We start from the raw sequence: 27,193 nt of genomic DNA, 5'->3' as shown, positions 1-27,193 counted from the left end.
CCACCAGGCTCAAGGACAGCTTCTACCCCGCTGTTATAAGACTATTGAATGGTTCCCTTATACGATGAGATGGACTCTTGACCTCACAATCTACCTTGTGACCTTGCACCTTATTGTCTACCTGCAATCCGCTTGCTCTGTAGCTGTGACACAATATTCTGTTATTGTTTTACCCTGTACTACCTTAATGCACTGTGTAATGAATTGATCTGTACAAAGGGTATGCAAGACAAGTTTTTCACTGTACCTTGGTACAAGTGACAATAATAAACCAATAGTCAAATCTTTATTTTCTCCCATTTTTTCTTTAGGATTTTTCATCAAACTGTAGTAGGAAAGGTCAAACCAGCACACAAATGAAGCAAAAAATGATGGGACAAAAACAATGAGAATCAGTAGCGGAAGAGAGAGACTGACACTGACTGACACGCTGGCTGCTTCAATACTCAACATGTTCCCCATTTCATTCACAAACACTAATACTGATCTGAAGCCTGGCTGATACAAGGGTGCTTGTGCAGAAACACATGTACCAAGCACAACACGTGTCGTTTTTGAAACTTATTCTTTTAATTAACTAAAAGGCAACATTTTCTTCAAACAGATTTTTGCAAAAGAAACAAAAATTAACTGGAACATTAACTAAATCCACAAGTCACCATAAACCACAACGTATGCTTCACAGCATTGCAAATAAGACAGAAAGCTGGCACAAAAGTGAAGTTTGCAGCTAAAATCAACTCGCAGTTCTGCAAGGCCAGAAAGAACCAGAATGACAACTAATTGTGTTTAAGTTCAATGCATTTCTTGCATGCAACTCAAGAGTGTCGTCAAATGATAAAGAATCCATCAGCTTTCTGAATATTCACTGCCCAGCAAGTTTCTATGTGGAAACAGAATCAGGGTCTTCAACAAGAAAAATGGATTGGGACGTGAGACAGGTTAACTCGCAGATCTCTGGAATGGAGCAGAAGGGTCTACACATTTTTTTTTGACTCTGGGTGTTGGTGAAGGCAGAGGAATCTGAAGAGTTACACTACAAGAAACCCTGAAAGGCAAATGCATATTGTGACTACAAACCATGGCCTCTTGGTCACAGAGATCTAAGCAACAGGATAATAAATTATCAAACGACGGGAGAATTAGCAAGGGCTGGTGAGCAGTTATCCAAGCTTCACGGACAATTCTTTTACCTCATTGTAATTACTCCAGGCTGGTTCAACAAATACCAACCAGAGATTCTCTCTCCCTACTTGAAAGTCTATCTCATCAAAGCCATTAATGAGCAAGATGGGAGCTGGTAGATTAATTATGAATCTAAGCAATATAACATGACCAATTTTTTTTTTGCATTGAACCACCGAGCTTCCATTTAAAATCTAACACTTCCTAATTTTACATCATCAATGCTGGGATATCCAAAAGTGCCTGCAGTTGGGAGTACATTTAGCAAGCTGCCTGGTCTGACATGTAACCATCATACCTACCTTGGGATCAAAGCCATAATCCATTTTGGTTTCATTTCACACACATATGAGGCCAATTCCAGGCCCCGTGCACCCAGGAAGCATGTCCTTCCTTCAAAATAAAATATAAAATTGGTTTCCTGACAACCTGCAACATCTAGCAAACACAAAATGCAGCAAATACTAAATAGAAAATCAGCCAAAACTTCTCATTTTTGGTTAAAACAACAACTAAATTCTAAAATGAAGCCAAACCAAAAACTCTTGCCAATTCAGGAATTATTAATTCAATTTTCATACAAACTATAATTCAGCATTACGTATACTTGGGGTAGAAGAGGCCTTAAAAGTTCTTGAAATTCACCATCCTTACCACGCAGTAAGATTAGCTAAATACAAAATGTTTAACTTAGATCTGAAGGCTTCAATGAAAAGTTCTTCAAAAAAAATCCTGTATTGAAGTTTTCTACATGCATCTTAATATCATTGCCTAATCTAAACAACAGGATTAGATCAGCACGACAATAGATTTTCAAACTCTTGACACTGGTTAAACTTTTTCTTGACTACAACATTATAATACGAATCTATAAACACATCATGAGATCAGTTCAGAAGCTAGTATAACGAGTATCAAAAAGAAACACAAAATGGAAATTTAGCTAGCTTCTGGTTAAGTGTTTAAAACAAAAAGCAACTTGGAAGAACTCACAGTAACAAAACTTGAATTTTTTTAAAAAGTGATAAATAAACTGGTGCAAAAAAAACTTTAAAATAAAAAGTTTTCATTCAAGAACGATGCATTTCAGCAGAACCAGTCATTCAGATTTGGCTCTCTAGAGCTGAAGCACTGGGGGGATTAAAGCCATCAAAACCCATTGAGCAACCTGTAATGAAAATAACAAAACATTAACAGCATGAAGTATATATGATACATTCTTTCCCAAGTGCATCAGGCTTAAAAGGTACAACCATTGTTGACCCAAATTCATACAAATGGGTTATACCAATGTTACAGGAATACTTATTTGTTCCCTTGTTACAAAAGCACCATTAGAAGCAGCCCCGAGGATTTAACTGCAACTTCGTCTAAAAGCTTTTAGCCAAATGCAGGGAACAGCAAAAGCCAGGCTGACTGGGGAACGAGAGCAACAAAGGAAAAGTCAGAAGGGAGTACGATGACCATGGATGTCGAAAGCCTACCGTATAAAAGCTTCATGAAAAGATTGAAAGGGACGGTGGAGAGTGGGAATGTGACCGCACTAACAACAGACGTGAAGGTAATGGAAAATGGTAACATTTGTAGTGATGGCAGTGGATCGGTTTTCATAGAAAAGACGACGTACTAGGAAATCTAAAAACAAACTGTGCTAATTAGATCTAATAATTCATAACCAGGTTTATCATCACTGAGGCGTTATGAAATTTGTTGTTTTGCTGCAGCAGTACAATGCAAGACATAAAAATTACTATAATTTACCAAAAATAAATAAAATAGTGCAAAAGAGGAATAACGAGGTAGTGTTCATGGGTTCAAGGAAACAATATTATTAGGACTGGTGGGTTAATTGGCCACTGTTATCTCCCCATTGTGTTTAAGTGAATGGTAGAATCTTGGGGGGGGTGGGAAGGGGTGGGTGGTGCCGGAATTGATGGGAATGGGACGATAAATATGGGATTAATGTAGGGTTAGTGTAAATGGGTGTCTGATGGTCAGGAAGGACTCCGTGGGTCAAAGTGCCTGTTTGTGCTATATCTATGACTCTAGGTTAAATTATAGAACTAACTAGTAAAAAATAATGAAATAAGAAAATATTGTGGAATGTTACAATGCTTAGATATCAAAGCAAATAGGTGACAAAATTTCAGGATGTGCAGTAAAACTTCCAAAAGAATGTAAAACTAGTAGCCACTTCTTCAGAATCAGATTTATTATCACTGGCTTACACAACGTAAAATTTGTTGGTTTGCAGCAGGAGTTCAGTGCAAAGACATAAAAATTACTATAAATTACAAAATAAATAAATAGTGCAAAAAATATCAAGGTAGTGTTCATGGACTGTTCAGAAATCTGATGGCGGAGGGGAAGAAGCTGCTCCTGAATCCTTGAGTGTGGGTCTTCAGGCTGCTGTACCTCCTCCCCGATGGTAGTAACATGAAGAGGGCATGTCCCAGATGGTGAGGGTCCTTAGTGATGGATGCCGCCTTCTTGAGGCACTGCCTCTTGAAGATGCCCTCGATGGTGGGGGAAGGTTGTGGTCGGGAGGTCAAGAACAAGGGGTACATATTAAAATTGGTATTGGTTTATTATTGTCACTTGCATGGAGGTACAGTGAAAAACTTGTCTTGCATACCGATCGTACAGGTCAATTCATTACACAGTGCAGTTACATTGAGTTAGTACAGAGTGCATTGGGATAGTACAGGTAAAAAACAATAACAGTACAGAGTAAAGTGTCACAGCTACAGAGAAAGTGCAGTGCAGGTAGACAATAAGGTGCAAGGTCACAACAAGGAAGATTGTGAGGTCAAGGTAGGAAATTCAGGAATGAAATCAGAAAGCCTGCTTTTCCGAAGGGTAATGGAAGTCTGGTGGTGGCTCCCATAAAAGGTTGTGGATTTTGGATGGAACAGATGAGGGCTATAGTTAAGAACTCTAAGATATAGGTCACCCATGACCCAATAGAATGGTAGGACAGGCTTGAAGGGTCAAATGGCCTTCCCCTGCTCTGGTGATTTAGCCACTTTTGAATCCAATCACACCGTAGCATACCAATAATTTCAAATGCAATCACAAAGGCAGCACAGCAGCAGTCTACTTCATTAGGAGTTTGAGGAGACTGGGCATGTCACTAAAGACTCTCGATGTATAGTAGAGCATTCTGACTGGCTGCATCACCGCCTGGTATGGAGACTCCAGTGCGCAGGATCACAAGAGGCTACAGAGGGTTGTAGACTCAGCCAGCTCCATCACAGGCACGACCCTCTCCACCATCGAGGACATGTTCAAGAGGCGGCGCCTCAAAGCGGCATCCATCAGTAAGGACCCTCACAACCCGGGACATGCCCTCTTCTCGTTACTACCATCAGGGAGGAGGTACAGGAGCCTGAAGACCCACACTCAACAATTCAGGAACAGCTTCTTCCCCTCTGCCATCAGATTTCTGAACGGTCCATGAACACTACCTTGTTATTCCTTTTTTATTTGCACTATTTATTTTTCTAATTTATAATTTTATGTCTTTGCACTGTACTGCTGCCGCAAAAGAACAAATTTTATGCCATACAAGTCAGTGATCATAAGTCTGATTCTGACAATGTGGAGCTGTGGATTGGAGCAATCCATCAGTAGACAGAAAAAAGTCCCATGCCTGCTCGCTCTCCTGTCACAGCCGTTTCTATGATCCTCTCCCACACAGTTTCTGTTCATTTCCCACTTAACAAACAGTTTGGGTTACGAACAGTTGTCAGGAACAGAACCCCATATGTAACCGGGGACTGCCTGTGTCTCTTCAGTCAGAGAAATGAATATAGAACAAACAATCTGCTAGAGGAACTCAACAGGTCGAGCAGCACTTATGGGAGGAAAGGAACTGTCGACGTTTCGGGTCGATATTCTGCATCAGGACTGTCTTGTGACCTATCTCGTGCCTGCAATGAATATAAAAGTTGGGATGTCATGGTGCGGTTGTCCCAGAGACTGCTGAGGCCACACTTGGAGGATTGTGTTCAGTTTCAGTCACCCTGCTGTAGGAAAGATGCCATTAATCTGGAAAGATTGCAGAATAAAAATTTACGGGAACATTGCCAGGACTCGGTGGACTGACTTATAGGGAAAGGTCAGACAGGCTAGGGTCTTTTTTCCTTGGGGAATAGGAAACTGAGGGGTGATCTTATAGAGTTGTACAAAACCATGAGGGACAAAGATTACAGAGTGAATGTGCATAGTCTTCTTCCCAGGGTTGGGGAAATCAAGAACTAGAGGGCAAAGGTTTAAGGTGAAAGATTAATAGGAACTTAGAAAACCATAGAAAAATACAGCACAGAAAACAGGCCATTTGGCCCTTCTAGTCTGTGCTGAAACATTATTCTGCTAGTCCGATTTACCTGCCCCCAGCCCATACCCCTCCAGACCTCTCTCGTCCATGTATCTATCCAATTTATTGTTAAAATTTAAGAGCGAGCCCGCATTTACCACATCAGATGGCAGCTCGTTCCACACTCCCACCACTCTTTGAGTGAAGAAGTTCCCTCTAATGTTCCCCCTAAACCTTTCCCCTTTCACCCTAAAGCCATGTCCTCTCGTACTTATCTCTCCTAATCTAGGTGGAAAGAACCTACTTGCATTAACCCTGTCTATGCCCCTCATCATTTTGTAAACCTCTATCATATCTCCCCTCATTCTTCTCCGCTCCAAGGAATAAAGTCCTAATGTGCTCAATCTTTCCTCATAACTCAACTCCTGAAGACCCGGCAACATTCTTGTAAATCTCCTCTGCACTCTTTCAATCTTACTGACATCCTTCCTGTAGTTTGGCGACCAGAACTGCACATAATATTCTAAGTTTGGTCTCACCAATGACTTATACAACCTCACCAAAACATTCCAACTCCTATACTCAATGCTTCGATTTATAAATGCCAGGATGCCAAAAGCCTTTTTTACAACCCTGTCTACCTGTGACTCTACTTTCAGGGAATTATGTATCTGAACCCCCAGATCCCTTTGTTCCTCCGCACTCCTCAGTGCCCTACCATTTACTGTGTATGTCCTCCCTTGATTTGTCCTTCCAAAACGCAACACCTCACACTTGTCTGCATTAAATTCCATCTGCCATTTTCTGGACCATTTTTTCCACTGCCAGAGGAAGTGGTTGAGGCAGGTACAATAACAACTTTTAAAAGACACTTGGACAGGTACACGGATGGGAGAAGTTTAGAAGGTTATGGGCCAAAAGCTGGCAAATGGGACTAGCTTGGATGGGGCACCTTGGTCGACATGGACCAGTTGGGCCAAAGGGCCTGTTTCAGTGCTGTTGAGTCCATGACTTTCTCTGCTCTTCCAGACATCCAAGCAGCCCTAGAAAAACTTTTCAACGTGACCCGACTTGTTCATCAGTCACTTAAATTCTCCATCACCCTCCCACTCCTGACCCCTGTACCCTCGGCTCCCTCCACCGTTCCCGTGAAGCTCAACGCAAGCTGGAAGATCGGCAGCTCATTTCTTCCCCACAGCCTTCGCAACTCAACATTCAGTTCGGTCTCCGGCACCGACCACGGGGCCACACAGCGGGAAGAGCCGCTGCCTCTCGGCTCCAGCAATCCTGACCTCCGCTGCTGTCTGTGTGGAGTTTGCCTCTTCTCCGTGACCACATGGGTTCAGATTTCCTCCCACATCCCAAAGACATACGGGTCGGTAGGTTAATTGGCTACTGTAAGTTGCATCAAGTGTGTAGATGAGTGGTAGAATCTTTGGGGGTTGGGGGGGGCCGGATGTGGATGGGAATAACATTGCCATGTGGGCTGACATAGACAATGGGCTGAATGGACTCTTCCCATGTTATATATGGAAAATAATAAATGGCTACTGTGCTGTTATTATATCCAGCATTTGCTGCTACATTTCAGATTGCCACCATCTGCATCATTTCCCTTTTATTCTTCTACTGGCTTCTCTTGACTGACCGTTGTCCTTCTACATCCCATTCCCTTCTACCGTGGACCATCCTCCCCATCCCCTCTACTGCCTCATCGCTCCTGCTCTCTCCTCCCCCTCCGAATCTCCAGCATCCCCAGTTCCGTCGGGAAGCCACCAACCGGAAATATTAACTCTCGTTTCTCACCCCACAGATGCTGCCTGACCATAAGACAAAGGAGCAGAAGTCGGCCATTTGGCCCATCGAGTCTGCTCCGCCATTCTATCATGTGCTGATCCATTTAGCCCCACTCCCCTGCCTTTTCACCATAACCTTTGATGCCCTGGCTACTCAGATACCTATCAATCTCTGCCTTAAATACACCCAATGACTTTGCCTCCACAGCCGCCCGTGGCAACAAATTCCACAGATTCACCACTCTCTGGCTAAAGAAATTTCTCCGCCCTTTCAATCCTGAAGTCATGCCCTCTTGTATTAGACTCCCTTACCATGGGAAACAACTTTGCCACATCTACTCTGTCCAGGCCTTTTAACATTCAAAATGTTTCTATGAGGTTCCCCCCTCATTCTTCTGAACTCCAAGGAGTACAGCCCAAGAGCCGTCAAACGTTCCTCATATGTTAACCCTCTCATTCCTGGAGTCATTCTAGTGACCCCCTGGGTATTTCCAGCAAACTTTCTGGGTTCGTAGTACCCGCAGGGAGTTTGTGCTCTAATTAGCAAGGCTACGGCTTGACTCAGCTCACTCACCCAAGTACATCAGGACCTGGTGCGCAGCCTCTTGCTTTGGAACATCTTTCCCTGAAGCCAGATTTTCTGGAGTGAGAGTCACCGTCCCACTGAAATGGGCAGCAAGTCCCGGCAGGAAAACCTTGAACAAAAACTGACGTTTGTCCGCTCTCAGAGACTGCATGCTATATATCGGGGTCCCCAGCCGCCTCCGCAAACAGTAGGCGTTCAGGAGGCGAACGACATCGCAGCCCTCATGTAACGGACCGGGGACCTCCTCCGACGGCAGCCGCTGGGTCTTCCCGCCACTCTCGTCTGGGGATGGAAGGCTCTGGCTGCTGTCAGAGGAAGGGTTGAGCGCAGAGCCCATCGGTGGCAAGTAAAACCCAGGGGTCATCACTGGCCATGAAGGCACCGAGGGGCTGGACTGTGTGTCGGACAGAAGCTTCTGATGACTCTTCTGCTTTCCATCTGGTTTCATCCATTCAACTTCAATGGGTTGTCCCCACAGTTCAATACAGCCTGGAAGGCAAAAAAAACACACCAGGTAAATATGATCACCCCATCACAGTGACTGCCACATGTACACAATGAAAAACTTACTTGCAGCAGCATCGCAGGCACATAGCATCAGATACACAAGAAAAACATCAATTATACACAATTTTTTTCAGGAAAGAACACAATTAGAACAAAAATAAAAGTCCATTGGAGAGCAAAGTGGTCATAGTGTTGGTATACTGAGGTAGTGATCAGGGTTGTGTCGGTTGGTTCAAGAACTGAACGGTTGAAGGGAAGTAGCTGTTCCTGAACGTGGTGGTGTGGGGACTTCAGGCTTCTGTACCTCCTGCCCAATGGGAGCTGTGAGAAGATGGCACGGCCCGGATGGTGGGGATCTTTGATGATGGATGTTGCCTTCTTGAGGCAATGCCTCCTGTAGATACTCCCGATGGTGGGGAGGGATGTGCCCGTGATGTATTGGGCTAGGTCCACTACTCTCTGCAGCTTTTTTACGTTCCTGTGCATTCGAATTGCTGTACCGGACCATGATGCAACCAGACAGGACACCACTGATTACAGTTCAATTTCATGGCCACGGAATTAATCGGCAACCAAACATATTTTACCAACCTCAACTCTCAAACCAACACGATGAAGAAGCTCTTCCCAGTTCCCCCAGGCTCATGCATCATCCTGATCTGGAAACACACTGGCCTTCCTTCATTGCTGCTTGGTTAAAATACTAGGACCCCCAACACAACAGCATTGCGGGGGGTTTTGTCACCACAAGACCAGAGTCAACCATGCCTCGGGCTGCACACTTACATCATAGAACACTACAGCACAGTACAGGCCCTTTGGCCCACAATGTTGTGCTTGACATTTTATCCTGCTCTAAGATCTATCTAACCCTTCCCTCCCACATAGCCCTCCATTTCTCTATCATTCATGTGTCTATCTAAGAGTCTCTCAGATGTCCCTAATGTATCTGCCCCACAACTTCTGCCGGCAGTGCGTTCCACACACCCACCACTCTGTATAAAAAAAACTTACCTCTGATAACCCCCATACCTTCCTCCAATCACCTTAAAATTATGCCCCCTCACGTTAGCCATTGTCACCGTGGGAAAAGTCTCTGACCATCCATTCGATCTATGCCTCTCATCATCTTGTGCACCTCTATCAAGTCACCTCTCATCCTCCTTCTCTCCAAAGAGAAAAGCCCGAGCTCACTCAACCTATCCTCATAAGACATGCTCTCCAATCCAGGCAGCATCCTGGTAAATCTCCTCTGCACCCTCTCTAAAGCTTCCACATCCTTCCTATAATGAAGTGGCCAGAACTGAACACAATTCTCCAAGTGTTGTCCAACCAGAGTTCTATACAGCTGCAACATTACCCTGTGGCTCTTGAACTCAATACCCCAACTAATGAAGGCCAACACTCCATACGACTTCTTAACAACCCTATCGATCTGCACAGCAAGCTTGATGGATCTATGTACGTGGACACCAAGATCTCTCTGTTCCTCCAACATTGCCAAGAGTCCTGCCATTAACCTTGTATTCTGCTTTCAAATTTGATCTCTCGAAGTGAATCACTTTACGCTTTTCCAGGATGAACTCCATCTGCCATTTCTCAGCCCAGGTCTGCAATCTATCAATATCCTGTTGTAATCTACAGCAACCTTCTACACTATCCACAACACCACCAACCTTCGTGTCATCAGCAAACTTACTAACCCATCCTCATCCAAGTCACTTATAAAAATCACAAAGAGCAGGGGTCCCAGAACAGACCCCTGCGGAACACCACTGGTCACCGACCTCCGGGCAGAATACGCTCCGTCTACCACCACATCTTCTCTGGGTGAGCCAATCAGAGGCAGGAGGGTGAAGTTCAACACTCTGCAGAACTGGAGAGTGAAAAATGTAGGTTCGAGGCTTCATCACGGTACTGATGAGAGTGCTGCATTGATGGGAGTATGTTTTAATGACAAGGTACCTCTCCAGTATGTGATGTGACACTACAGTTAAGCACATCCTTTTTCAGATGAGGTATTTAAACTAAAGCTTTGGAGCCATCTGCTCTCTCGGGTGTCAGAGTCAGAGTGATACGACATGCAAAAGGTCCTTCAGCCCAATTTGCCTAAGCCAACCAAGATGTCCACCAAAGCTAATCCTATTTGGCTCATATCTCTCTACACCCTTTCCATCCAGTTACCTGTCTCTATGTCTTTTAAACATCGTAATTGTACCCACCTCTACCACATTGTTCCATAGACCCACCATCCTCTGTGTGAAGAATCTTCCCCTTGGGTCCCCTTTAAATCTTCCCCCTCACCTTAACCCTATACCTCCTAGTTTTAGACTCCCCTGCCCTGGGAAAAAGACCCGCCCTGCTGATTTAAGTGTCTGTCAAAATGCCATAGAGAGACAGAGCCATTAAGCATGCAGACAGATCCTTTGGTCCAACAAGTCTGTGCCTGTGAATTCAAAAGATCCCTTGGCCCAAGTCTAGAAGAGCAGGACAAATCCCGGGTGTCTTGGCTGATATTAGTCCTTCAACCAATATTCCTTCAAAAAAAAACTCCAATCTGCCTGCACATGGTCCATATCCATGCATTCCCTGCCTGTTCATGTGACTGTCTAACAGCATCTTAAACATCACCACTGTATCTGCATCCACCACCTCCCCTGGCAGCCCATCCAGGCACCCACCACTCTCTGTGTAAATCTCCTTTTAACTTTTTGCATCTCACCTTAAACCTATGCCCTCTAGCATTTAGCATTTCCACCGTGACAAAAAGACCGACTGTCTACCCTATCTATTCCTCCCATAGTTTCACAAACATTGCACTGCACTTTCTCTGTAACTGTAACACTATACTCTGCATTCAGTTTTCCTTTTGTACTACCTCAATGTAATTGCGTATGGAATGATCTGTCTGGATGGCACATAGACAAAAGGTATTGGTTTACTATTGTACCAAGGTACAGTGAAAAACTTGTCTTGCATACCATTCGTACAGATCATTTCATTACACAGTGCATTGAGGTAGTACAAGGGAAAACAACAAGAGTACAGAGTAAAGTGTCACAGCTACAGAGGAAGTGCATTGCAGGTAGACAATAAGGTGCAAGGTCATAACAAGGTAGATTGAGGTCAAGAGTCCATCTTATCATATAAGGGAACCGTTCAATAGTCTTAACAGTGGGATAGAAGCTGTCCTTGAGCCTGGTGGTACGTGCTTTCAGGCTTTTGTATCTTCTGCCTGATGGGAGAGGGGAGAAGAGAGAATGTCCGGGGTGGGTGGGGTCTTTAATAATGCTGACTGCTTTACCGAGGCAGCGACAAGTGTAGAAAGTCCGTGGAGGGGAGGTTTTCACTGTTATCTTGGTAGACATGACAATAATAAACTAATTCCAATTGGCCACTGTAAATTGCCCCTAGTGTGTAGGCGAGTTGTAGAATCTTGGGGGTGGGGTTGATGGGAACATGAATAAAATAGCATTACCACAGCATTAGGGTAAATGAATGGTTAATGGTAGGCATGGGCCAAAGGGTCTGTTTCTGTGCTGCACCTCTCTACAACTTATTGAGTGAAGTTCTGGTCGCCCCATTACAGGAAGGATGAGGAGAGGCTTTGGAGAGGGTGCAGAAGAGGTTCTCCAGGATGCTGCCTGGATTAGAGGGCATGTGCTACGAGGAGAGGTTGGACACACTTGGGCTGTTTTCTCTGGAGTGGCAGAGGCTGAGGGGAGACCTGATAGAAGTTTGTAAGATTATGAGAGGCATAGATAGGCAGCCAGAATCTTTTTTCCCAGGGTCAAAATGCCTAATTAAGAGGGTACGCATTTAAGATGAGAGGGGGCAAGTTTACAGAAGACGTGCGGGGCAATTTTTTAAAAAAAAAGTGGTGGGTGCCTGGAACAGGCAGCCAGGGTTGGTGGTGGAAGCAGATGTGATAGAAGTGTTTAAGAGGCTGTTAGATGAATATGCAGAGAATGGAGGGATGTGGATCACGTGCAGGCAGAAGAGACTTAGTTTAATTTGGTTTCGTGTTCAGCACAGACATCGTGGGCTGAAGGGCCTGTTCCTGTGCTGTTCTATGTTTAACTCCATCATTAGTCCAGCCTTCTTTCTGAACTGATTGCTTTGACATTTAACAACTACATTACCAAATCCTTAGTTCACTGGGCCCTGTCCACTAGTCCTGACGAACAGCATGGTATCTTTCATAAAGAATTCCAACCAATATTACAAAGTTAATGGCAGGATTCTTGGTAGTGTGGAGGAGCAGAGGGATCTAGGGGTCCTTATCCACAGATCCCTGAAAGTTGCCTCACAGGTGGATAGGGTAGTTAAGAAAGCTAATGGGATGTTAGCTTTCATAAGTCGTGGGATCGAGTGTAAGAGCCACGAGGTAATGATGCAGCTCTACAAAACTCCGGTTAGACCACACTTGGAGTACTGTGTCCAGTTCTGGTCGCCTCATTATAGGAAGGATGTGGAAGTGTTGGAAAGGGTGCAGAGGAGATTTACCAGGATGCTGCCTGGTATAGACAGTATGCATTATGAGGAGAGACTAAGGGAGCTAGGGCTTTACTCTTTGGAGAGGAGGAGGATGATGAGAGGAGACATGACAGAGGTGTACAAAATATTAAGAGGAATAGATAGAGTAGACAGCCAGCGCCTCTTTCCCAGGGCACCAATGCTCAATACAAGAGGGCATGGCTTTAAAGTAATGGATGGGAAGTTCAAAGGAGATATCAGAGGGAGGTTTTTTTTTACCCAGAGAGTGGTTGGGGCATGGAATGCGCTGCCTGGGGTGGTGGTGGAGGCAGGTACATTGGTCAAATTCAAGAGATTACTAGATAAGCATATGGAGGAATTTAAAATAGGATATGTGGGAGGAAGGGGTTAGATAGTCTTAGGCGAGGTTTAAAAGTCAGCACAACATTGTGGGTCGAAGGGCCTGTATTGTGCTGTACTTTCTGTGTTCTATGGGAGATTATATTGTACCTTCTACCAGTCTCTTCTTCGCCATTGCCGCTGCCCGATGGGTCTCATACTTGACTACAGCAAACATGGTCATCTTCTTCTTCCGATCGGTGCTCAGGTGCAGCGATAAATCCGACACTCCCTCGGTCAGCTCCCTCAGCACCTCCACTACCTCCGCTCTGTGCCTCCCCCACGGGATGCCTCCAATGCACAGCTCGTTCTTTTCGGTGCTCCTGCACACCAGGATGGGGCAGCCGTCTCGTATCTGGTGACCGTTGAACATGGCAATGGCACACTGGGCGTACCAGCGGTTGGCGTACTTGGCGTAGGCGAAGCCTCGGTTCTCCCCGCTGAACGTCATCATGAGGCGGAACTCGTAGAGTTTACCAGCCGACTGAAACAGTGGAATCAGCTTGTCCTCGTACAGGTCTTGGGGCAACTTCCCAATGAACACCTCGGAGCCACTCAGAGGGGGTGGTCCTGTCCATCCTGCAGGATTGAAGGAGCAACAACTACAGCTGAACTCGCTCAGAGAACCAATAGCAAATAATTCCCTGAAACAAAGGATTATTTCCTGATGTTTCAAAGTGCACTACAACCCATGAATATAGGTGGAAACTCTCTAGGCAGCACCCTGAATGTTGCAAGATCACAGAAAATCCAGACCACAGAAAAATCCTCTCCGATCATCTTCCTCTTTGCTGGAGGACTGTTCTAAGGATAGACACTCTTTATAGACAACGGCACGGTAGTGTAGCAATTAGCGTAACGCTATTACAGCGCTAGAAACCAGTGTTCAATCCTGGCCACTGTCTGTAAGGAGTTTGTACATTCTCCCCGTGTCTGCATGGGTTTCCTCCGGGTGCTCCGGTTTCCCCCCACATTCCGAAGACGTACGGGTTAGGAGCCGTGGGCATGCTGTGTTGGCGCCAGAAGAGTGGCGACACTTGCAGGCTGCCCCCTGCATATTCTCAGTAATGCAAAAAGATGCATTTCACTGTGTGTTTCGATGTACATGTGACTAATAAATCTTATCCTATCCTCAGGTCACATAATGGTTCCAAGAACTGTCCATAACCTGAACAGATTAGTACAGATCTTAGTTAATTTTAGATCTCAGTCCGAATTAGTTAATTAGTATAGATCTGTACTACAGATTCACAACATTCCAACCACAGCAGCTGGCAGACTACAGAATGCCAGACCAGAGAGTTTCAACCTGTACTTTCAAACCAAGCTCAGTCTTGATCAAGAGCTGCAGCAGCCAAATTGTAAACATTAACCTCCCGTTACCAACAACATAAACTTCTACATCATGTTTTTCAGTGATGTTGGTTGAGGGGTAATAGAAAAAGGTTTAAGGTGAGAGGCAAAAGGTTTAAGAGGGGATTGGAGGGGGAATTATTTCCTCACAGGGAGTGGTTGGGATCTGGACCAGATTCAGGGCTACCTGAAGAGACATTGGAGGCAGATACTCTCACAACATTCAAGTATCCAGACAAGGACTTGAGTCACCAAGACATAGAATACTACAGACCTAATGCTGGTCCCACAGAGACAAGAGATTCTGCAGATGCTGGAATCTGAAGCAACACACGAAATGCTGGAGGAACTCAGCAGGTCAGGCAGCATCCATGGAGGGAAATCAGGACTCAATGGGTCTCGACCCAAAACGTCGACTGTTTATTTCCCTCCGTAGGTGCTACCTGACCTGAGTTGTTCGAGCATTTTGTGTGTTGTGACCTAATGCTGGTAACTGGCACTAATGTAGACAGGCATAGTGGGCTGTATGTGGGCCAAGGACTCATTTCTCTGCTGTACAATTCTAGGACAGTGCTGTACAATAGTATTGACTAGGATAGTTTCCCAATTCCTCTGTCAACTTTTATTCCCAGCTAACAGGGCAGGTAGGATGCACCTTAATATCGCATCCAAAAAGCCACACTTCCAGCTGGACAGCCACATTCCTCAGTCTTGCTGGTAGAGTTGGAGGCACAGGAGACTGCAGATGTTGAAATCTGGAGCAGCCAACAATCTGCTGGAGGAACTCAGTGGGTCGAGCAACATCATAGAGTCGTACAGGACAGAAACAGACCCTTTACCCAACTGGTCCATACCGACCAAGATGCCCCATCCAAGCTAGTCCCATTTGCCCACGTTTGACCCATAATCCATGTACCTGTCCAACTGTCTTTTGAAAGATGTTATTGTACCTGCCTCAACCACTTCCTCTGGCAGCTTATTCCATTAATGTAGCACCCTCTATGTAAAAAAAAACTTTCCCCTCTAACTTAAACCATGGGAAAAAAAACCTGTGCGCATTCACCCTGCCTATAGCCCTCATGATTTTATACACCTCTTTAAGAACATAGAACATTACAGCACAGTGTTGTGACGAACATCTACTTCCCTTCAACCATTCCATTCTTGAACCAACCGGCACAACCCCAATCACTACCTCAGTATAGCAACACGACAACTTTGCTCTAAAATGGACTATGTTTTTTTTTGTTCTAATTGTGTTTACTTGTAAAAATTGCGTACAATTTATGTTTAATTTAAGTTTTCCCTGTGAATGCTGCTTATCTGATGCTCTGTGCCTGTGATGCTGCTGCAAGTAAGTTTTTCACTGCACCCGTGCACACATGTACTTGTGCCACAGGACAATAAACTCAACTGTGACTTTGAAGTACATCAGAGATCTAAAAAAATGTCTCGGACATCAGACAGCGCGCATGTTGGACAATACGCATACGACTAACCTGGAGGGGGTCCACCAAACTTCCTTTGGCCGTTGACCTGCACCAGGTCAATGCCCGTCTCTGCCATCCAGGCCTCAAATGCCAGCTTTGAAGCAGAGTTCAACATGATGTTTGCCATCACCTGTGCAAAATATTAACACAGCACATTTAGAACTCTCACAGAACATTACAGCACAGTACAGGCTCTTCGGCCCAAAATGTTGTGCCGACATTTTATCCTGCTCTAAGAGCTATCTGACCCTTCCCTCCCACATAAGCCATTTCTCTATCATTCATGTGTCTAGCTACAAGTGTCTTAAATGTCCCTAATGTATCTGCCCCCACAACCTCTGCCAGCAGTGCGTTCCACGCACCCACCACTCTGTATAAAAAACTTACCTCTGATAACCCCCATACCTTCCTCCAATCACCTTAAAATTATGCCCCCTCACGTTAGCCATTGTCGCCGTGGGGAAAAAGTCTCTGACTGGCCACTCGATCTGTGCCTCTTATCATCTTGCAGACCTCTATCAAGTAACTCAACGTGCAAAACTTCAAAATTCTCATCCTTGTTTTTGAATCACCCCGTGTTCTCACCTCTCCAGAACTGTGTAACCTCCTACAACTGTTAAAAGAACTCCGCACTCCTCTAATTCCAGCCCCTTGATCTTCCCCACGAATTCTCTACCAGCTGTGCCTTTAACTGTCAAAGCCCCAAGCACAGGAATACCTCCCTGCACCTCCAAACCTCTTGTGTCTGCCACTGTTAGAGACACCTCTACTTCCATCTTTCGGTCCTTTATGTCCTGATATCTCCTTGTGGTTCAGCAACAACTTTTCTTTGGTAATGTTCCTTTGAAGTGCCTTGAGGCTTTGTGTGTTGTTAATACTGCCATAAAATTTGAAGCAACTGTTTCAGCTCCATTTACACCCCAACGAGTAAAAGGAAAAGTCAATTGCTTCTGATGCCCGCAGCTCCTGAACTTGATTGGGAGCTTCACAGCCTTTCTGTCACTTAATACAAATGTGAGCATTGCTCTTTATCGGAGGCAGTGGGAGACCTGATAGAGGTATATAAAATGAGAGGCATACAGAGGGTAGATAGTCAGCAGCTTTTCCCCCCCCAAATACTAGAGGACATAGCTTGAAGGTGAGGGGGGGGGAAATTTACAAAGGCAAGATTTTTCTGAAGAAACAGGGAGTGCTGGGTGCCTAGAACACACTGCCAGGGTTGGTGGGGGGGAAAGGAGCTACAACAGCAATGTTTAAAAGGCATTTAGACAGACACATGAACAGGCAGGGAATGGAGGGATGTGGACCACGTGCGGAGAGATGGGATTAGTTTGTGATTTGTCATCATGGTCGGCACAGACACTGTGGGCCGAAGGGCCTGTTCTTTGTTCTAACATAAATGATTTAAAGAAATACAAAATTAACACCCAACCCAAAATGCCAGTCCACACCCAAGCTGAGCCCAAGACATGTATTTTGAATCAGGTTTATCATCATCATCCTCATAATCTCCATCGAGCATTAGATAAGCATCTTGGTTGCCATGGACCACTTAGGCCGAAGGGCCTGTTTCTGTGCTGTATAGCTCTATGACTATGACAAAATATGATTAGGAATAGTCAGCATGGCTTTGTCGAGGGCAGGTCCTGCCTTACGATCCTGATTGAATTTTTTAAGGATGTGACTAAGCACATCAATGAAGGGAGAGCAGTAGATGTAGTGTACATGGATTTCAGCAAGGCATTTTATAAGGTACCCTATGCAAGGCTTATGGAGAAGGTGAGGAGACATGGGATCCAAGGGGACATTGCAGTGTGGATCCAGAACTGGCTGGCCCACAGAAGGCAAAGAGTGGTTGTTGAAGGGTCGTATTCTGAGTGGAGGTCAGTGACCAGTGGTGTACCTCAGGGATCTGTACTGGGACCCTTACTCTTTGTGATTTTTATAAACAACCTGGATGAGGAAGTGGAGGGGTGAGTTAGTAAATTTGCAGATTACACAGTTGGGGGTGTTGTGGATAGTTTGCAGGGCTGTCAGAGGTTACAGAGGGACATAGATAGGATGCAGAGTTGGGCTGAGAAGTGGCAGATGCAGTTTAACCCAGATAAGTGTGAAGTGGTTCATTTTGGTAGGTCAAATATGTTGGCAGAATATAGTATTAATGGTAGGACTCTTGGCAGTGTGGAGCATCAGAGGGATCTTGGGGTCCGAGTCCATAGGATGCTCAAAGTGGCGGTGCAGGTTGACTCTCTGGTTAAGAAGGCATATGGTGTATTGTCCTTCATCAATCGGGGAATTGAATTTAGGAGCCGTGAGGTATTGTTGCAGCTATATATGTCCCTGGTCAGACCCCACTTGGAGTATTGTGCTCAGTTCTGGTCACCTTACTACAGGAAAGATGTGGAAGCCATAGAGGGGGTGCAGAGGAGATTTACAAGGATGCTGCCTGGAATGTGGAGCATGCCTCATGAAAGCAGGTTGAGGAAACTCGGCCTTTTCTCCTTGGAAAGGTGGAGGATGAGGGGGGACCTGATAGAGGTGTATAAGATGATGAGAGGTATTGATAGGGTAGATAGTCAGAGGCTTTTCCCCTGTGCTGAATTGGTGGCCACAAGAGGACATAGGTTTAAGGTGCTAGATATAGAGATGTCAGGGGTAAGTTTTTTTTTACTCAGAGAGTGGTGAGTGCGTGGAACGGGCTGCCGGCAACGGTGGTGGAGGCGGATACGATAGGGTCTTTCAAGAGACTGTTAGATAGGTACATGGAGCTGAGTAAAATAGAGGGCTATGGGTAAGCCTAGTAATTTCTAGGGTAGGGACATGTTTGGCACAGCTTTGTGGGCCGAAGGGCCTGAATTGTGCTGTAGGTTTTCTATGTTCTAGGAAATACATAGACAGTTAGAGCAGGAATAGACAATTTAGCTCACGAGCCTGCCTTGCTATTCAATAAGTTCATACCTGACTCTAGTCTCCATTTTCCCACCTGACCCCAATATCCCTCAGCTCCAGTGGAATCTAACAAATGGCCACAAAATGCTCTGATTCTGAGTCCCATCCACAACTCTGAGGGAGAGAATTCCAAAAGTTGATACAGAAATTTCAGAATCAGGTTTATTGTCACTGACATGTCATGAAATCTGTTGTTTTGCAGCAGCAGTACAGTGCAAGACAAAAATATTACTACAAGTTACAAAAATAAATGAATAGTGCAAAAGAGGAATAACAAGGTAGTGTTCATGGACCGTTCAGAAATCTGATGGCAGAGGGGAAGAAGCTGTTCCTCATTCAATCCCATTCAAAACCAACATGTTTCAAATAGATCATCACAATTCTCAATCTCCATCGAGAACTGGCCCACAGACTGATCAAACTTTCTTCACAGGTCAACACCTTCAGTGCTGCCATGTCCTTTCTTAAGTACCGAGACCACAACTGTACACAGAGTTCCGTGCAGCCCGAGCTGCAGCAACAGTTACCTACTTTGAAATGTAATAAAGGTCACCATTGCATTAGCTTTCCCAAATACTGGCTGTGAAGGCACGCTCACATTCTGCGTTTCATTTACGAGGACCACAGATCCCCTCGCACCACAGTTTTATGGTATTGCTCCAATAATTAGTTCTCTCATTCTTCATTCCAAAGTGGATATGCTCACATTTTTCCACATTATATTCCATCTATCAACCACTTGCCCACCCAATTGACCTATGCAAACCCCTTCGCAGTTGCTTACATCTACCTCAAAGGTGAATTGCATCCCCACCTAAATTCCTTGGAACGTAGGAGAATGAGGGGCAACCTTACAGAAGTGTTCAAAATTATGAGAGGCATAGATAAGGTGGACGGTAACGGTCTTTTCCCCCAGGGTAGGGGGGTCCAAAACTAGGGGGCATAGGTTTAGGGTGAGAGGGGAAAGATTTAAAAGGGACCTGAGGAGCAACTTTTTCCACCCAGAGGGTGGTGAGTGTATGGAACGAGCTGCCAGAGAAAGTGGGTGAGGCAGGTACAATAGTGTCAGTTAAGAAGCACTTGGATAGGTACATGGAGGGGTGGGGTTTGGAGGGATATGGGCCGAATGCAGGAAATTGGGACTAGCTGGGTGGGCACCGTGGTCGGCATGGACTGGTTGGGCCGAAGGGCCTGTATCGGTACTCTACGACTCAGTGAGGGAGAGAGAATTGGAACTGGTTTATTATTGTCACATGTACCGAGGTACAGTGAAAACCTTATTTCATTACAACAGTGCATTGAGGTAGTACAAGGGAAAACAATAACAGAATGCAGAATAAAGTGTTACAGCTACAGAGAAAATGCAGTGCAGGCAGACAATAAGGTGCAAGGTCATAACGAGGTAGATTGTGAGGTCAAGAGTCCACTTTATCATACTAGGGAACCGTTCAAGAGTCTTATAACAGCAGGATAGAAGCTGTCCTTGAGCCTGGTGGTACGTGCTTTCAGGCTATAGAATCTTCTGCCCGATGGGAGAGGGAAGAGAGAGTGTCTGGAGTCTTTGATTACATTGTCTGCTTTACCCAGGCAGTGAAAAGTGTAGACAGAGTCCGTGGAGGGGAGGCTGGTTTCCGTGATGTGCTGACCTGTGTCCACAACTCTCTGTAGAAGCCAGGTCACAACACAAACGGGCTTGCAAGTATACCGTGAAGGTGATCAGACCGGCAAACTGAAATTCTTTTACCACAACACAAAACAGAAGAAAGGATAAAAGTTTACCAACATTCCTTCAACATTGTGGCTGTGTGTCTGTCTGGGTATCCGGGGGAGGGGGAGTTGATAAGAATGGGGTAGGATAAGCTTCATGGAATAATGCGAACTGACTGGTTGGTGCAGACACATGGATGAAAGGGTCTCTGTGGGCAGTACGACTATCAAGTGAATGGAACATACATTGTACAGCCCACAATGTTGTGCTGAACTCATTAAACTAGTAATTAAATGCCCATATCCCTCCATTCTCTGCACATTCATGTCCTTATCTAAGAGCCTCTTAACCGCTTCTATCCTATCTGCCTCCACCACCACCCCTGGCAGCATAGATGGGCACTATAGTCACCTTGGACATTTCTGTTCTGTACAGGTGGCTACTAATAGAGACTTGTGTTTACCGTGAGTGGTCATTTCCAAGTGCTAAGGCCAGTGAAAGACTTTGGAAGCCTCACACTTCCACAAGCAGCATGTGGGACGCAGTATAGTCACAAGAGCCGGCAGATGCTGGAATCTGGAGCAATAAAAAACTGCTGGAAGGCAGCATCTGTGGAGGCGGATTCTGCAGTGGATGGTCCACCATTGGGGTCGAGATTCCACAGATGCTGCTCGACCCGGTGAGTTCTTCCAGCAGTTTGTATTGGGTGACTTTAGGAGGCTAAAGAAATTTGGTTTGTCCCTCCTTTGACTCTCACCAACTTTTACAGATGCACCATAGAAAGCATCCTATCTGGATGCATCACGGCTTGGGACGGCAACTGCTCTGCCCAGGATCACAAGAAACTGCAGAGAGTTGTGGACACAGCCCAGCGCATCACAGACACCAGCCTCCCCTCCTTGGACTCTGTCTTTACCTCTCGCTGTCTTGGTGAAGCAGCCAACGTAATCAAAGACCCCACCCACCCGGGACATTCTCCCTTCTCTCCTCTTCCATCGGGTAGAAGATACAGGAGCCTGACGGCACGTACCACCAGACTTAAGGACAGCTTCTACCCCACTGTGATAAGGCTATTGAACTGTTCCCTTATACAATGAAATGGACTCTAACCTCACGATCTACCTTGTTGTGACCTTGCACCTTATTGCACTGCACTTTCTCTGTAGCTGTGACACTCTGTACTGTTATTGTTTTACCCTGTACTACCTCAATGCACTCTGTACTAACTCAATGTAACTGCACTGTGTAATGAATTGACCTGTACCATAGGTTTGCAAGACAAGTTTTTCACTGTACCTCGGTACAAGTGACAATAATAAACCAATACAAGGCCAGATTCTGGAGGTCACCAGAGAACTCCCTTAACACAGGTAGCCCTGTACAGCTTCTGGGGGCACCCCAAACAAAATGTTAAGGGGAAGGGGGGGGGGCGGTCTCCTGGTTTAAAGTTTGGTCGGAACGCACCTCCGGCAGGGCAGCACTCCCTCCGCACTGCGCCATCCCAGAACATTGACGGGGGTGCGACCCGAACCCACAACCTTGCGACTCAAAGAGCCGCGATAAACCCAGGCGGCGGCGGGGGGGGCGCGTCCGACCGTGCGTTACATGCAAATACATTCGTAATGTTGAAAGCTCTGGTGTAGCCACAACGAGAAGCCAATCCGCCTACCGGACGGTCCGGCTGCTGGATGCCTTAGAATGCAGCGCGTCGTTCACCCCTGTCCCGGGACGGGGAGAGGGGCTGACCTCCACTCTTGACCCGAGGTCTTCACTCCACCCGAGGCGAGGAGGAACTCCTTCCAGTCCCAGTATCTTCGCCCAGCGAGGGGAGGGGTCTCCACCCACATCCCCCTTTTTAAAGGCGCCTGTATCACCCTATCCCAGAACGCCCAACGCTCCATTGGTCGGTGCCGGTCCCACCTGGGATAGAGAGCCGCCCCCGCCTTGGTGGGGAGGGGGGAAAAGAAGGTGAAAGGCTACCCCATTTCTTTAGGGAGAGGATTATGAGTGACCTGGGGGGGTGAGGCAGTAGGGAGAGAGGTTGTTTGCAAAGAGCAGATCCTCCAAATTCGACCAGTTACAGCGAGGAATACAAGGTGCAAGAAGGAAAGTCCACCCCCTTAGTCCCACTTTACATTTACTTTTGGAGCGGCCCACACTTCAGTGGCACCTTCAGCAGATCTCAATGTGCCAGAATTTATCCTCCAACCCAAAGGGAGTGCATTTGAATTGAAAGGGAAGAGGTCAATTTCTGCACGGCAAGATCCCAAACATTTTTTTAAATGTTTGCCGCTCAGGGACAGGAAAATTTATCAGTTCTTTTACATACAGTGGAGGGAGCGAGAACCACCTTGAAGTATGCCACTAAATGTTTGTTCCTAAACTCTTTCTGTGCAGAAGATTGCTCCATTCCTCAAATTAAAGTCTGTGGGTCAGCCAGATTAAGTAATTTAGAAATTGAATGCAAATTTATCTCACAGGCTAAATACTCTTCTCACACTGAGAAATGGTCTTTTTTTTAAAAAAAGGAATCAACTTCATTTTAATACAATATATAGACTTCAAAACAATTGCATCCTTCTAAGCTGTATATCATGATGGAGAAGCCAGTTTCCCCACTATCTCCAACATTTTAAGACACTCCCATTCCAGACACTTGAACACCAAATAAGGCAAAGGCTTACTATGCAGAAGCATGGGATGCTAGCTCTGTGATGTACATTGTAGAAATAACTCCACCACTCTTCAAACTATTTTCACAGATCTTTAAAGTCGATCTGAGAACACAAATGGAGTCTCATCCGAAAGCCTCTTCAACCATGACAGTACCCTGGGGGAGTCAGTGCTGATTGTTCTATGCATACCTCAAGTGAAAGTTAAACCAACAACTTTGACTCCAGAAGTGAAAATTCACCAAATCAATACATGAGCGATAAGTGGACTATTCAGTCATCATATGGTATTCTGTATCACAAACTATAGCCCTCATTATTAAAGAATTTTCCTTTCAAATTTCTTTGATCAGTGCGTTCCAATTACCTGATTGGCAGTCAGTTGAATCCCTCTCTATTCAAGTTTCTTTTGTATACTTGTAGATCAATCAACTCAGTCAAAAGGAGTATAAAGTCTAAACTTGGATTGACTCTTCACAACTGCAGCTCCTCATGGACTGATACAACCCCAAAGGAGCTTATGCCACCTGTGTCAGATTGTAGAAAGAGCCACCTAATTAACCACCCCCAACATTCCTCATGGACCAGCATTCTTCCCTCCCCTCAAATATATGCAGTAAAATTCCTACTGAAAGTAATCATCTAATCTGCTTCCACCACTCTTACAGAACTCCCAAAGCATCAATAAATCACTTCTCTTCTACACTGGCATTTTCCCCATTAAAACTTTTAACTACTTTGAATACTTCTATTAAAGTGCTCTTAAAAAACAACCAATCTTCACACTCTCTGTACTAACAGTCCTTCATCAACTCTTTACACCTTCACCAAGATTGAGTCTGTTCAGGTAATGGGAATGTTAATTGTACACATGTGAGATTTATCAATTAATATTAATTGTTTTCAGGTGAAGGGGATGCCCCTGTGTCCATTAATGGGTGGAATCACAGGTGAGTCTCAGTAAACAAAGGCTGGAGACCATTAATGACTGGTTCGACATTCTATTCATCACCACCTGGCTATTTGAATTTACATTGGTGGAATAATTCTTCATATGATTAGGACAAGTAAAGGTGCTGGTTCATTAAAGTTGTTTACTGAGTTTGGATAGCCAGCTTGCCATGTCTTGACCAGTTAAGTGGATTGCTTCAATGCCTTTCTAGTATACAAGCCCAGTTTAGGATTTCAGGGAGCCCTTGATATCCCACTAGAGATACCTTCCCTGTCTTGTACTGTTGTGGTTCAGCACAGGCTAATATTTGCCTTTCAGCACTGTGTGGTTGGATCAGCAACTAAGCTTTTGTGCCACTGCGGACCGATGGAAGTTGGAATAAGTGTGACCAAAATGGTTTCCTTGTCTGAAGCCTTGATCAATAACTTCATACAGCTGGAGTTCAGGAGGATAGACACCGTGGAAGGATAACAGGACAGGGGTTGGAGAGGAGGTCAGATCATGGAGTGTTGCTTAATCGGAGAGCTGATACAGACCAGTGGTTGAAAGACACCAGAAGCGGGAAGACTTAACCAAACATTAAGCCAAAATGCCTAACGTTGCCCAAGAAAATGAAGGTCCACAAAAGGACACTGGAAAATGCCTCAACCGATGACTGAAAGTTCTTCAAAACCCTTTCTACCTGTGTCACCACTTTCAGGGAACTCTGTATTTGTACCCCAAGGTCTCGGTGTTCTACAACACTCTCCTGGGCCCTGACGTTTACTGTATAAGTTGTGCCCTGGTTTAACTACCCAAAATACACTCGTCCAGATTAAATTCTATCTGCCATTGCTCAGCTCACATTCCCAGTTGATCTGTATCCTGTTGTAATCTTAGCTTCAAGTTCCTGGGCATCAACATCTTGGAGGATCTATCCCGGGTCCAACACATTGATGCAATCACGAAGAAGGCACGCCAGTGGCTCTACTTTGTTATAAGGAGATTTGGTCTGTCACCAAAGACTGTTGCAAATTTCTACAGATGTACAGTGGAGATCATTCTGACTGGTTGCATCACCACCTGGTACGGAGGCTCCAATGCGCAGGATTGCAAGACCCTGCAGAGGGTTGTAGACTCAGCCAGCTCCATCACGGGCACAACCCTCCCCACCATCGAAGACATCTTCAAGACACGGTGCCTTAAGAAGGTGGCATCTATCATTAAGGACCCTCACCATCTGGGACGTTACCATCAGGTAGGAGGTACAGAAGCCTAAAGACCCACACTCAACGATTCAGGAACAGCTTCTTCCCCTCCGCCATCAGATGTCTGAACGGTCCACGAACCCATGAACACTCGCTCGTTATTCTTTTTTTTTGCACTATTTATTTATTTCATAATTTATCCACAATTTTATGTCTTTGCACTGTACTGCTGCCACAAAACAACAAATTTCACATCATGTAAGTCAGTGATAATAAACCTGGTTCTGATAACCTTCTTCACTATCCACTATACCAGCAGTTTTGGTGTCATCTGCAAACTTACTAACCATGCAACTTATGTTCTCTTCAAACCATTTGTTGGTGGTGTGGTGCAAGGCTCTGGTGAGAACAGCTGAGGAGAGGTTGGGAGAGATGGTACAGCATTGCTCCAGCCCAGACTGCACTGAGATTAGAGATGGGGTGACTCTTGGGTTAGATGCACATCTTGCATGCCTTCAGGTAGCAAATGTCAAATGAAGACAGACAGATTTGGGAAGGATTCTTGGTTGACAGGGTGATCAAAGGTGACAATGCACAGTGGCTGATGCTGCTCCTGGCATTCTTGTTGTCATTGTGCAGTCATGTCAAAGTCGAGTTTATTGTCATCTGCACAAGTCCATGTGTGCACAGGTGCAATGAAAAACTTACTTGCAGCAGCATCACAGGCACAGAGCATCATGTAAGCAGCATTGACAAGAAAAACATCAATTAAACATAAATCATACACAATTTTTTCAAGAAAGAACACAATTAGAACAAAAAAGACAAGGTGCATTTTAGTGCAAAGTGGTCATAGTGTTGCTGTACTGAGGCAGTGATTAGGGTTGTGCCAATTGGTTCAAGAACCAAATGGTTGAAGGGAAGTAGCTGTTCCTGAACCCGGTGGTGTGGGACTTCAGGCTTCTGTACCTCCTGCCCGATGGGAGCTGCGAGAAGATGGCACGGCCCCGATGGTGGGGATCTTTGATGATGGATGTTGCCTTCTTGAGGCAGCGCCTGCTGTAGATACCACCGATGGTGGGGAGGGATGTGCCTGTGAGTCCACTACTCTCGGCAGCTCCTTACATCCTTGTGTATTCAAATTGCTGTACTGGACTGTGACACAACCAGTCAGGACACTTTCAACAGTACATCTGTAGAAGTTTGTTAGAGTGTTATGTGACAAGCTGAACCTCCTAATAAAGACGTTGACATGCCTTCCTTGTGATTGCCTCTATGTGCTGGACCCAGGACAGGTCACCAATGTGTTAACACCCAAGAATTTAATGCAGCTGACTCTCTCCACCACAGATTCCCCATTGTTGACTTGCACATGTTCACCCTCCTTCCTAAAGTCAGCAATGAGCTCTTTAGTTTTCCTGACGCTGAGCGAGATGTTGTCCATTGTACCTCTCGATGGATGAAGCCCACATTGTCATTAGGGCAGTAGCTCTTCGGGCACCCGAGCATGTGATTGAGGCGCACCCTTGTGATGACTAAACAGGGTGGCCAACCATGTTCTTCTTCAGTTCCTACAAAGAGTTCATCTCCTTTCTTGAAGATGGTCTCAACTGTG

The 27,193-nt window shown here is 45.3% G+C and overlaps 1 protein-coding gene across 1 annotated transcript; it reads right to left on the bottom strand.

Moving 5' to 3' along the window:
* Positions 1-549: 549 nt before the first annotated feature.
* On the bottom strand, positions 550-22,596 carry dnd1 (DND microRNA-mediated repression inhibitor 1). The gene is made up of 5 exons (XM_052014532.1): positions 22,437-22,596; positions 16,120-16,240; positions 13,379-13,846; positions 7,874-8,374; positions 550-2,353 (listed from the first exon to the last, which is right to left on the bottom strand). The coding sequence occupies exons 2-5, from the start codon at positions 16,235-16,237 to the stop codon at positions 2,289-2,291; spliced, it is 1,152 nt and encodes a 383-aa protein (XP_051870492.1). The 5' UTR covers positions 16,238-16,240; positions 22,437-22,596; the 3' UTR covers positions 550-2,288.
* Positions 22,597-27,193: the final 4,597 nt, after the last annotated feature.

The sequence above is a fragment of the Pristis pectinata genome, chromosome 4 (genome assembly GCF_009764475.1).
Source record: "Pristis pectinata isolate sPriPec2 chromosome 4, sPriPec2.1.pri, whole genome shotgun sequence".
NCBI lineage: Eukaryota > Metazoa > Chordata > Chondrichthyes > Rhinopristiformes > Pristidae > Pristis > Pristis pectinata.
This window is presented reverse-complemented; position numbering and strand designations above follow the sequence as displayed.